This window comes from Leptidea sinapis, chromosome 40, assembly GCF_905404315.1.
Source record: "Leptidea sinapis chromosome 40, ilLepSina1.1, whole genome shotgun sequence".
NCBI lineage: Eukaryota > Metazoa > Arthropoda > Insecta > Lepidoptera > Pieridae > Leptidea > Leptidea sinapis.
In genome coordinates this window covers 3,952,090-3,965,915 of record NC_066304.1, presented here as the reverse complement: position 1 = coordinate 3,965,915, position 13,826 = coordinate 3,952,090, and the positions used below count along the sequence as shown (strand labels likewise).

The following is a 13,826-nucleotide window of genomic DNA, read 5'->3' as shown; positions in this document are numbered from 1 at the left end:
TTTCAAGAATTGAATAATTCTAGCTCCGAATTCGACAGAAGTTGTTAAGTGTCATTACCAAATAAAAATAATGTATTGATGTTTAATACGGATAATAATAATTTGAAAAAAAGGAGAAATTTGACTTTTTCAAAATCTAAAGAAAATAATACCATACTAATGAAGTAGGAAATACCTATTGACCCTTTCAAAAAAAAATATAATGTCATTAATAAGTAATCAAGCGCTAATTAACAGATCACAAATTGTAATTTTTATCAAAATAGTAATGGATTATGCTTACTTCTCAATATATATATATCAAAAAATAATAATATAAAAAGCTTCCTACTAACTGAAATGAAATGTAAATACTTAAGAAATAATAGTATTATTTTACATAAATCTACGTTCATTAAAATCAAATTCTTCAACTGTAATCGTCGTCAGCGCAAACATATGAGGCAGCAATTTTCGTTCTCATTCTTAAAAATAACCATCATCATTTTGTTGTAATAAAAAAATCAATACTCACACTTACAATCACAGGTACTCGTCGAAGTGAGTAATTCGTTACCGCCGACACAGAATTGAGAACTAATGTCTATGCAGATCCCAGGATCGTATGACCCCAGCTATTATCCGCAAGGTCTTCAAATCACTAGTCGATTTAGTCAACATCCCCACCAATCACCGTGACACTTCTTTAACGAAGGTAATTTTGCTATTATTTGTAAATTGTCGTCCCGGCGACCTCTTCAGCTCCTCAGTCGCTCGGGAGCACGGGACCCTCTAGGCTTCCCGATGCCACCGAGCAACACCGTAATCCCTGAATAAATAATTGTCGCATCAGCGTCAGCGGCGATGCATACGCCAGTCGATAAGATATAGCCCTCGTAGTTACACTGAAACTCAGTTACGATAATGTAAAACGTGTTTACTAGATATGACTAGATCGTGCGACGATCTCTCCAAGAAGGATAGCGAGGACACCATGGACTACGATAGCGAGACTTCCTCAGGATGCTGGCAAAGACTTATCCATTGGTTAGGGATAAACCCGAATCTTATAATGCTGAAAGTGACTTTATTTGTGATGTACGGCGCTACGGCATCTTTGTTACCTTACTTGACAATTCATATGCAAAGTATTGGTTTAACTGTGCCAGAAATTTCGTTTGTGTATTTAGCTTTGCCGTTTACCACCTTTTTAAGTCCGCCAATTACTGGTAAGTAAAAATTTTATTTTGAACAGAGGTGTGAGATATCTTTATAAGTATCACGTTTTATTTTGTTTATAGGTTTTCTTGTGGACCGCTTTGGAGAGTATAAGCCAGTAGTAATAACTGCTTTAATATTAAACGCGGCATTTCACCATTCGCTGCTTTTAATTCCACATCAAGAAACTCCCGGAGTGATGCCATCTGCGTATGTCATGAGACATCCAATTAAAAAGAGTGTCGAGGTAACTATGCGGAATATTAGACAATTGTTTCCACACAGTACTAGCTAATCGCTACGGTTATGAACTTAACTCCTGTCCTCTAAGAATTTGAGCAAATCGACCTCATCCGGCCCCAAGGCAGATTAGCCAGTGTAATATCGCGACTCACTCAATCGTTAAGAGAATAAAGCTAAATATAAGGACATTATCCTGTCACATGATAATGTTGAATCATATGAGATTATTTATAAAGTATACCCACTGTTTCGAGTATATTTTAATACTAATGTATCAGCAATCATTCTTTGTTCTAGATTATCACCACGAATAAAGTTCCATTTATAACGAGGAATTCAAATGTGTTTTATGATTAACTTACGTAATCTATATTTTTGTATCTGTTGTCTTTTATATAATTCTTTATTGTTTACAGGTTTAGCCACTTACCATAGGGTTGAAATATAAATCACGTTGGTATTTGCTCATAAAAATTCTAGCAAAATTTATATTAACTTTTGTTTTACCAATAATTGTAGATTTGGTGGAGTCCTTGTCCGAGTAGAGAATGCCCAGATGAGGATGAACAAGTAGATTTTGTTCTAGATACTTGTGTAGATCATTGTATGCTGTCTAGGCCAACCGAAACCAGCCCGACAAGTGATCCATCGGACGATAAAGATGACTTGGATTTTCACATTGCGCGAAAAATTTATCCACCACATTGGTCCAACAGCAGGTAATGTTTATAAATTCACAGGAATATCACCATGAGCATCGGTTTAACCCGTTTTATTTGTACAAAACATAGATTTTTTAAAGTTTTATAACTAAAATCAATATACTTTCCAATCCAATCCAGTTAAAATATTTATTTCGGAATAGATTTCCTTATTCATAAGAACCCAAATCAAGTTGAATTTTTATCAAATAGTCATATCATATTACTAAAAACGTAATGAAACAATTTATTTAAAAAAAATTGATAAAACAAGACTACTCTACATATTTTCATACTACCGCCGACTGAGTAAAGAGTGGTTAATGTGTATGTAAACAGTCAAAAACAATATCGTACTCTTTTATGGTACTTAAGCCTTCCTAATATCCTATGAGATATCGCGAAAGAAATCAAAGTCAATATGGTAGGTAATATTTTTCTGCAAAATATATTCCAGTTGTCTGCTTGTTATATTCTTGCTCTCATTTTAATTAAGATAATCTCGATGATATTACTGGTTCGACTTATTTAATTTAAACGTAGAAATTAATTTATGCACTTGCTTACTCATACACTTCATAATTATTTTAGTTTTCTTAACATGACAGACGACGAAGAAGATTACAATGATGCAGCATTCTTTCTGATCGAAGTACATGATGATTTGGGGGAACCGAAAGAACAACTTGGTATTGAAATGGAAAGAGTTAGTAAAATTTTGAAGAGATAGTAATTAAATTCAATATTATAAAAATATTTAAACTATATCTTATTTCCAGGATGATAATGATACTGTAACTGACTTTAGATCAAGGTTTGGTGAAAAATTACTACTGTCACAAGGTGTTAACATAACCGCTCTCGACAAAGAAGATCTGAGATGTGGTGGGCTTGTGATGTTGCATAATATGACCAAATTATCGCAGCAACGTCTTGCAAATCTTTCAGCAGATTGCATGGTTCAAAAATGCGATTTTAGGTAATTTCTGTTTAAAGTTTGAATGTTTCTTACGTCTTAAATTTACTAATATATTGTACTGTACTAGTATACTATTAGCTGTAGATAGTTGTGTTTTTCCACATGATATCAAATATAATTTATTGACTGATAAACCTAGTTCAATATTTATCCAATCGTTAAGTGCCGCTGCGTATAATCTGATGAGATTGATTTGTTACAGAAAAGGCGGACCGGATATTTGTCCTCCGGACTATAAGGAAAGTGATGATAAAACTTTTTATATCTACTTCTTCTTGAGGTTTATGGGTACTATAATGTTGTCAGCTGGGGTTACAATAATGGATCCCATTGCTTTAACTATGATACAGAAGTATGGGGGTGACTTTGGCAGAGAAAGGCTGTTCTCTAGTATAGGGATGGCCATATTTTCACCTATCACCGGAATCCTTATAGATATGAGGAGTAAACAAGTTGGTGTGTATCTCGTAGTTTTGTAAAGCCTTTATCTCCAATGTCAATATGCATACACGTTTCTAAATGTTTACATCGGTTTGTTTCAGGATATACTGATTATTCAGCAGCCTTCTATACTTATGACGTCTTGCTTTTAATATCAGCAGTAACTGTTGCTGTCATGCCACTGGGAGCAAAATTGCCTGCAGATAATTTATTACATGATCTAGTTAATATAATCAAAATGCCTCATATTATTATTTTCATATTTTTCCTTTTTGCTTTAGGTAATTTCTGGGGTTTTATAGAATCGTATTTATTTTTATATTTGAAGGAACTTGGTGCACCCAACTTCTTATTAGGTAAGCTACACATTTTGAATGCATTCTACAATTTATCTTCAGAATAAAAAGTGCCAGTTATTCATTTTATTTCTGCAATTGGTTTATAATAAATATGATTTCAGGAATAACAGTTACAGTAGGAACCTTGAGTAGCATTCCATTTCTGTATGGTGCTGATGCTATCACAGCGCGTATTGGCCACGTCAACGTTATTATAGTTGCCTTCTTTTCTCATGCTGCCCGTCTTGTCGGATATTCATTCATTGAGTAAGTAATGATTGATATTTATTTTCGCCGACCAATTTTTTGTGACAGTTTTAAATTCAGTACTTCAATATAATGTATTTGAAGTATTAACTTGGTCTTATAAGTATTTTTTTGTGAAGCTTTATTATTATATAGCATGAAAATCACCTGACCATATGAAAGATAATTTTTAACTGCAACTAATTGTTCTGAAATACTGCAGAAGAATACTCACTCCATAGTTTAGTTGTAATTGGAAGGAAGTCTCTTTAGAACAATACTGTAGATCAACGTATAAATCAAATAAAAATGTATGATGAGTATATTGCCCTTAAACGGTGAAATTGCAATGTTGTGCTAAATTAATTTCTAATGATAAACAAAATAAATAGAGAGGCCGATGTTTACATCTGCAAGTCTGGACAACTAAGGTTTGTTTACATGACTCACTAAAGAGTCGCTTAACATTTAATGACATCACAATAGAGTTGTTATCAGATAAGGGCACAGTATGTACCAATTCCAATGAAAGATGATTGAAAGATATCTCTTAACAATATTTGTATTCTAAATTTGAAATAGTTAGGTAATAACAATTACCTTACTTTTCTTGGTGTTGGTGTGCTTATAGATATCAACTTAAAGTACATAAAAGTATTTAATTATTAATAGTAACTTAATTACATCGATCACTACTAACCCTGGTTTAATATTTTATTGCTCACTAGTGACGACCCGCTCGTCCTTCGCGTGTCTCCTGCCATTCGTGGCACGTTCTATTCAACAAATCTCATTTTCAATCTTCCTTTTTGGGAAATGTTTCAACCTGTATAGCCTTTGATACCGACCATCTAGAAATCCAAACTCAACAATTTTAAGCTTTCCTCATCAAGAACTTTCCGACTATATCATGGGGGTCTGTAGCTATTGTGGTTGCTGAGAAATAAAACTTCCAACGCCGTATAGATTACACAACAAGTCGCCACAAAGGTGACTTATAGGCCACGAGTCTAATCCATCTAGTTACTACAAGACTACTGTCTAGTCCATCGAGTAACTAGTGACTTAGTATTAATCGGAACCATAGCAAAGCGTGCAAGAGCGAAGGACAATGGATGCACAGCAAGATAGAGAAGCAAAGCGTAGGTCTATCTATTGTTACAGTAAACTATTTTGATTGACAAGCCGTAAAAAGTCAACTACGATTGACATAAGCTCCTTAGTATTTGGAATGTTATTACCCCTAGCTAACGCATAAATTGACAAATCAAAATTGGTAACGGATTATCGGGCTGTAAAGTCGTCTATGCGCTAGCATCAGGCTATGATCTGAACGATAGACGTCAAGCTACGCCTAACAATCATTGGTGTATTTCAGTATATCTAAATGCGAAAAGTCTTCCACTACTTGCAACTATTTTAACAAAACTACTGTTCTTTTAATGAAAATATAAGCCTATATTTTTGCCTATGAAATTCTACTAACATCTTTTTAATTGGGTTTCTATGTTTCTTGCGAAAGATTTGCCCACGTTTTGGTATTTTTATAATTAAACATTAATAGGGGTATGAATCTGTATCCAATAATTAGGAAGCAATTAGGAAGTTTAGTCCTGAATTTTAATTACTAGTATTGACGTTAAAATCAGATTTCTGAGATAATGAAGTAAAAATATGATCCGTGGTATAAATAAAATAGCATTATGTGTATATTATGTTGTTAGCTGCGGTGTAGCAAACAACAAGCTAAAGTTTTGCTAATTGCACAGAATTTTCGCTTTAGTGCAGTTGAGATTTTGATAAGTTCTAATTAATACAATTATAAGTTTCTGGCCGAGTTCACTAATAAATGAGAATATCTCTTAATTCTACCAGCTTTTATCATTGCAACATTTCAGTGTATTGTCAAGTGTATGAGCACACAAGTGTGTGGGTGCGCACAGTTAAGCACTTAGATCCAATTCTAAACTAGTGGAAGGGCACTAGGTAACGTCGGAATAAGGAAATGTTGTTGTTCTATTTTTATTGAAAAATTATGGCAATGTGCTCGTTTTGTGCTTTTGAAAATATCACGAGTAATGTCCGCATCCTCTTGGACGGCATCTTTGATAAATTAACGTAATGTGCAATTAGAAACAAGTTCTCATATTCGTCATTTTCTAGCGATCTATTATTTGACAGGGTCAAAAGAACAACCTTGGCTGATACCAATGCACCTTTTAGTATAAGAAGTTTTTGTAGTAAATATTTTCGTTTTGCATTTGTTATTTCTGTCTTGTTATAGTTGTACTCGTATCTACTCTTACATTCTAGCTTTTATTCTTGGTATTCTTGACCCAGCTGCTTTGCAGATCTGATCACAACTAGGACGCTTATGGAAAGATTGAATATCTCTATTTAAATTTGGCTATACTCGTTCCTTTTATTGTTTTTATTCGTGTCATTTGTAATGCGTGCATTATTTATACTGTGACTGAAATCAGTGACAGGTTTTAATGTTTATTTCAGGAATTCATGGTGGTGCTTCCCATTCGAAGCTATGGAGTCACTATCTGTTCACCTGATGTGGGTCGCAGCGGCAACTTACTGTGCCATGCTAGCACCTAAGAGTTTGTTAGCCACCCTTATTGGCGTATTGGGGATGGCTCATTTCAGTCTCGGTTAGTGAAATATTTGATTTTTTGTTGAAGAAGTTCTACCCGCGTGCAACATGAAAATATCAAGAATAGCTCTGAGGTTTTTTATACGAAAAGGTTTTGTGGAGCATTTTTGAGGTGAACTTACGACCTTTGAGACTTTGACCTGATGATTTATTTGATTAAATTATCATTTTCCTTTCAATTGGTGCGATTAATATACAAAGTGTTATTTATTATTATCGTCGTTTTAATCCCTATTTGAAATAATATATACTTTTGCGTAAAATTTGCATCTTTCACAGTTAAGATTGTTTTTCCCTCCTGTTGTAATTTATTATAGTATTTTTTTGTGAAGAATATATTTTGATTTTATACTATGTATTCTTTTCAATTAACGATATATTACTCACAATTAATGATCCCAGGTCGTGGAAGTGGCAGTTTCGGCGGCGGACTCCTAATAGCCTCACTGGGTACTCGGGAAGCGTTCAGGTACATGGGGTTGATCGCGTTCTTGGGTGGTGTACTCTATGGTCTGCTGCATTACTTCTGGCTAAGACACATCAACATGGCTTTACGTGACATCTGTGATCTGGATACTGGTAAGACAACTGACATTAAATTTTCAATATAATATTTTTTTATTTGAAAGCTAAGTTAATGACAATATGTGAAAGAAAGAAAGACATTTCTTTATTTTTCCTTTACTTTAACTTTCTTGAAAACTATACAAATTAAATTTGATACCAAAATTTATTTTGGACGATGCGGGACTAGAACTCGCGCCTGTGTGCTTCCTAATTCCAAAAGTGAGGGTATCACTTCAAAACTAACAAAATTCCTTGAAAACTGCAGCGCGAAGTAACCTCCAGATGTGATTATGATATTTAAGTTGGCGGTTTGTGGCGTGATAATAAATATGGTGTTCTGACACCAGAATCAGGTCAAACAGCTCCTCAAAGCAATCAAAGCAGTAGAAGACATACACTGAAATGACGTCTCTATGCAACGGCAAGCGACGGAGTTGTTCACATTTCTGTACATATTGTATTCCAGACGATTCGATGGCGTAATAATATGCAGAAAACAATATGTATCAAGTTAATCAACAGTTTTCTAGGAAAACAAATCAAACAATACAATAGTACCTACTTAGGTACTATTGTAGATTTCTATAAGAATGTTACCTACCACGATATTTCCAGATCGATATGATAAGCCAAATTTAAACAAAACGCGTTTACTTATGTGGGTGGTATCCTCTTTTAAAAGGCATAAAAGGCATAAAAGGCATTTATTTTCTCAAAATTGATTCCTTTAGAATTCTTTTTGATGTCATTTCTTATACTACTAGATACTACTACCGCTTCGGAAACAAATGGCGCTCTGAGAGAGAAGAAGCGGCGCAAGAAACTCTCCCAGCATTCTTTTTTTTTGCGCTCTTTTCAATAAAAATATACAATATTGTACAGTTGCTATAAAATAATCACAATCTAGTCCCAGGCTGTCCGATCATTTAGATATTCAGCAGTGGAGTAATAGGATTTACGACAGAGCCATTTTTTATAAAACATTTAAATTTATTTATAGACAATGCCTGAACAGTGGCTGGGACTTTATTGTAGAAGTGTATACATTTACCCTTAAAGCTATTATGTATCTTATGAAGCCTACTAGAATTAGTTACAAGCAATCCCTTATTTCTAGTGTTATAATAATGAAAATCACTATTAAGAGCAAAAAGGTGACGATTTTTGTGAACATATATTAAATTTTCATAAATGTACTGACAATAAACAGTCATAATATTTATTTCTTTAAATTTTTCTTTGAGAGACTGTCTATAACCAAGCTGATATATAGCACGAACAGCTCTCTTTTGCAGAGCAAACACTATATCAATGTCAGCAGCATGACCCCATAGTAATATACCGTACGTCATGATGCTGTGAAAATAACTAAAGTACACTAATCTAGCGGTCGCAACATTCGTGTACTCTCTAATCTTTCTAACTGCATATGCCGCAGAGCTGAGTCTATCTGCTAGATGGGTAATATGTGGACCCCACTGAAGCTTTTTATCTAACGTGATAAGTTCCCTTCCAGGCGTCAAAGATGTGCTCAATGAGTCTAGTACCCGCATTAATTGTTGATAAACCCCTAGTGAAACCAAACTGATTTTTGTTCATTAATTTACAAAAATGCATTTGTAGCTGTTGAAGCAAAAGTTTTTCAAAAATTTTACTAAAAACAGGCAGCACTGAAATAGGTCTGAAATTAGCAGGGTCAAAAGAACTGCCCGATTTAAACAAAGGTATAACTTTGCTGTATTTCATGAGGTCAGGGAACACACCCTCATCTATGCATTCATTAAATATTATTGCTAATTCAGGTGCTATAATGTCAAGTATGTATTTAACAATATTAGTCGAATGGCCCCATAGGTCTTTTGTATTTTTTAGGTTAATTAATTTGAAGATTTTTATTATATCGCTACCTGTAACATACTTAAATTAATTCTACTGATCAGTATCTTCATACTGGTACGTGTAATTTAAGCATATCATATGCTGCTTTTGGCGAAGAATTAAGGTATTTGGTCGTGACAATCGGGATTTCGGAGAAGTATTTATCAAATTCATTTGCAATTTCTATTTCCGAATTTATAACGCGATTATTAATATTTAAACAGATAGAGGTGTTACGGCAATTCGATCTACCAGTTTCATTGTTAATTACACTCCAAGTCGCTTTTACTTTATTATTACTGTTTTTAATTTTATCTGCAATGAAACGTGTTTTCGCTTCATGACAAACTATTTTAAAGAGCTTGCAGTATTTTTTTACATATATTTTAAATTCTTCACTATTATTGTAATGTTTCTCATAATAAAGGTCATATAAGCGTTTACGACTTTTGTGGATACCCATTGTTGCCCAATCATTAAAACTATGTTTGTTGTTTACTGTCACCGTTACTGGAGTAAAAATCCTGTCAAATTCCTCACAGAAGGAATTGAAGACTAAGTTATAGTGAAAATTAGCAGTTTCACCACAGTGTAAAAATGGTATCGTATTTACCAAATTATTTCTAAACCTCTCAAGACGGCTACCCGTAACTGGTATAATCGTCACCTTTTTTGGTCTGACATTGTCCAATCTTGTATTTACTTTTATAAGTTGCCCACTATGGTCGGACTGAAGATTATTAATTATGAGTTTACTAGTAATAGTAACATCTGTAAAAATATTATCTAAACAGGTTGCTGTTGTAGAAGTGATTCTAGTAGGTTCCCAAAATACATTGAACAAATTAAAACTTTGAAATAAATTTTTAAGGCTAGTACAATTGGCCGAAGGTTCAAGCAAGTTTATATTAAAATCTCCACACACTATAATTGACTTGCTAGTTTTGCTAAATTTTGATAGTACCTCCTCCATTCTATGTTGGAATTGTTCATATGATGCAGTGGGGGGGCGGTATACACTTACAATAATAAATTGCTCTAGTTCTATACAAGCTATCTCAATTAGTTGTTCTATAGAGAGATTAACAATATCTCTTCTATTTTTACATTTTAATCTATTATTAATAATAATTAGGGAACCTCCATGTATTGCCCTACTTCTACAAAACGAACTGACTACTTTATGTTCTCTAAAACTAAACTGGAGCTGATGACTCTTACGCCAATGTTCTGTAATACATAATATATCTATATTACAGCAGCTCAAAAACAGTTCAATTTCTAATTCCTTACTTGAGATACCTTGTATATTCTGGTGAACAATATTTATGAGCTTTATATTATGATTATCTATAGCAGTAACATTTATATTTGGTGAATGTTGCCTATTTTGTATGATATTGCAAGAGTTGTCCTCCCTTGTCAAATAACTTAATTTAAATTAATTGAAGAAAAATCTTCATTGTTATATTTTTGTACATTAGTACTAATACATTCCCCAATAGGGGCTTGTATGTCGATTATTTTACAATTTTGCCCAATAGAGGCATGTTTATTAAATAATACTACAGAGGAAGTAGTTTGTTGACTAAGACTATAAGCTACTAAAGTAGCCAGCTGTCGCTTAACTCTAAATGGTAGGTATAGGTTACCATTGGTTATTTTCATTTTATAATTAATGAATTTATTTGTGTCAAATAAAATTAAATTTTCATTGTTGTGGAATGTCGCATTATACAAAGTTGTATTTAATTTAAATATTTTTCTATTTTGCTCCTGTGTCAAATCCGAGGAGTATGGGAATGTACACATCATCACTTTAGATTTTGTCTTATTGGAAATATTAATTAATTTTTCTATATTTTTAATTAGGTCCTTATTTCTAATAAATTTTAATACTATAATATCATTGGGCGGTATTAGTAATATCCGCAACGATATTGGGATTCCTCTGGTATTGCAAGAGTTCGGCGGCGGTGTTCTTACCATCACAGGATCACAAATTCAAATATTTTTATCCAAAATAGGATGTGAAAGTCAAAAACTACCATCTAAAAATGCCTTAGCCCTGAGAAGAACGGGCGCGACAAACTCAGCGGGCTCATATCATAAATATATGGTTACAAAGTAATATCGTACGAATAAACTTATTATTTAATACCCTGAGAGCGATCGTACTATTCCCAATCTGTGGTAATTTTAAGAAAGTCATCTATGTTACCACACAACCGTTTTTCAACAATTCTTTTGAATGTAATAATAATTACAATCGTACTACATTTGTTTTGAACATTTTCTGGGATCGTGTTATAAAATCATATACATCACAACACAAAAGATTTACTAACTCGACTTAGCCGAGTATTGGGTGTTATAATATAGCTGTTTGCCATAAAGGAAGGAATCTCCAATAGTAAAGCTATAGAAATTCCAGTATATGACCCGAAGCAGCTGATATTTCACGGATCGAGTGTAATAAGTAGGTATTTACGTGTTTAATGTGTTCCAGAGAGTGGTGAAGGTGACAAATTGAACGGCGAACCACTCCGTAAAGATGCAGAAACAATGGTGTCTCTGGAGCGTTTACACATCATTACCAGATTCAATCCCCTTGGTTCCTTACACTCCCTGTCTAGAGGCTCCAGGGCTAGGGTAATAATACTTTGATTATTTATTAAACCATGACGAATTAAAGTGCTTTTAAATATATATATTTTTGATGAAAATAAGGTACGAGACGAGCAGGACGTTCAGCTGATGGTAATTGATACGCCCTGCCCATTAAAATATAGTGTCGCTCAGGATTCTTGAAAACCCAAAAATTCTGAGAGGGACTGCAATTGCACTCGTCAGCTTGAAACGTAAGATATTAAGCATCAATTGCCCAGTAATTTCACTAGTTACACTAAAATACAGTAATATTTACACATTACTGCTTCATGGCAGAAACAGGGGCCGTTGATACCCATAATCTAGCCTGCATCCTGTGCAAAGGTGCCTCCCACTGGTCTATATATACCAATAGTTCTAAATTATCAAAATAAGGTCGAGCTCTGTAGAATTATTAAGATATTTTGTGCTGGAAAATATTATTAGAGTTAGTTCATAAATGTGTTCTATAAGGGTAACTGCTAAACCGATTTTTTTATTTTAAGGAAACGGTGTATATTAATAATAAATGTAGTTATACAATTGCAGAAAATAAATTATTGATGTGGTCTAAAGAAAACGAGTCTTTTCAATATTTGAAATCTTTGCATAGTAAGCTAGTAAGACCGGCCAGAACAGCTCTATGTCTGCGTGAACTCTATAAAAAAAATATTGTATAAGGAAAGTTTATTTCATGGCACCCAATTTTGAATTCGCTATCTTGGTTTGAATTTATTATTTTAGCTGGATTAGAAATACTAATATACACTCTGTGAATGAGATACATCCCGCTACAGACAGATGGACAGTCGGTCAGTGGTTTCCTAATGACGCCAGCTCATAAAAAAATTAGAAATGGTCGGGACGCCGTATGTTTCATATGACCACCGTAGTCCAGCCTAAACTAAACCTTTATTAATAACTAATAAGTGTCACCAAATCGATGTGTGTTCAACTTAAATTGGTAATCGTTAATATCTGTCATTATGTTTATATTGTAGTTATCTCAAGGCGACATTAACGAGCTGTGCCGAAGTAGGAGCGGCAGCAACGCTCAGCGTCGATGCAGCAACATTGAAATATCTCCGAAAACACCGCAGGGATCAGCTTCTAAAGTGGACTTGTTACGATCTGCTCTAGAAATCAACCATCACCAAGCTAGGGGACATATTTCTAATCCAGTGCTGGCGAGCCCCAATAGAACAACGACTCATCCTTACAAGGTAAGCTGATTAGGTTTCCTTGTTGGCAAGTGATCAGCTCACAGCCCAAGATTATATTATCATATCAATTCGAGCTTCAGATCTCTTTTTGATGTGAAAATTACTTTTGCCTCGATGAGCACTTTATTTTGTGGTATTGTGCGACGTGACGCTGTCACGTTCGGCTAGGCGTGTTTTTTATGGAAGAGGAAGATTAAATACTCTAAGGGTCACTTGATGTAAAGCATAGTTTCTCAACTTTGTTTTGCTCACCGCCCACTTTGAGAATATGTTTTTTTTTCTAGAGTATTTCCGTGTATTTTGCCTATTTAGACTATATTTTTTAATCTACCCACGCCCCATCTGCGCCATCTCAATGCCCCCTAATCGCTGGGTCTTCTACTGCCCCCCCGAAAGTCTCAAACCCCCACAAGGGGGCGTTATCGCCCACGTTGAGAACCTATGATGTAAAGTGATCACCGTAACCCATATTCTCGTGCAATAAAAGAAGAGAAGATTACAGGAGCCTCGCTGGCCTACTAGGAACGTGTACGTGCTTTTAGTAAATGCGCCCAGGTGGTATCGTCCTGGAATAACCGCCACATATCAAATGAGCCATTAGTACTGCCCGCGACTTCGTCCGCGTGGATGCTAAGAAACAGCAAAAATATGTATAATGCCTGCGTCTAGCGTGATAATATCATCTATATGTTGTCCTCATTC

The 13,826-nt window shown here is 34.4% G+C and overlaps 1 protein-coding gene across 1 annotated transcript in view; it reads left to right on the top strand.

Annotated features, from left to right (window-relative positions):
- Nucleotides 1-742: 742 nt before the first annotated feature.
- LOC126976383 (uncharacterized) overlaps nucleotides 743-13,826 on the top strand; it is a 17,113-nt gene continuing 4,029 nt past the window's right edge. The window contains exons 1-12 of the mRNA XM_050824688.1: nucleotides 743-1,208; nucleotides 1,281-1,444; nucleotides 1,960-2,159; nucleotides 2,733-2,847; nucleotides 2,921-3,120; nucleotides 3,323-3,576; nucleotides 3,663-3,917; nucleotides 4,022-4,166; nucleotides 6,654-6,805; nucleotides 7,210-7,386; nucleotides 11,762-11,904; nucleotides 12,903-13,124. Coding sequence (XP_050680645.1) covers nucleotides 926-1,208; nucleotides 1,281-1,444; nucleotides 1,960-2,159; nucleotides 2,733-2,847; nucleotides 2,921-3,120; nucleotides 3,323-3,576; nucleotides 3,663-3,917; nucleotides 4,022-4,166; nucleotides 6,654-6,805; nucleotides 7,210-7,386; nucleotides 11,762-11,904; nucleotides 12,903-13,124 — 2,310 coding nt within the window. The 5' untranslated portion in view covers nucleotides 743-925. The remainder of the gene's footprint in view (nucleotides 1,209-1,280; nucleotides 1,445-1,959; nucleotides 2,160-2,732; nucleotides 2,848-2,920; nucleotides 3,121-3,322; nucleotides 3,577-3,662; nucleotides 3,918-4,021; nucleotides 4,167-6,653; nucleotides 6,806-7,209; nucleotides 7,387-11,761; nucleotides 11,905-12,902; nucleotides 13,125-13,826) is intronic.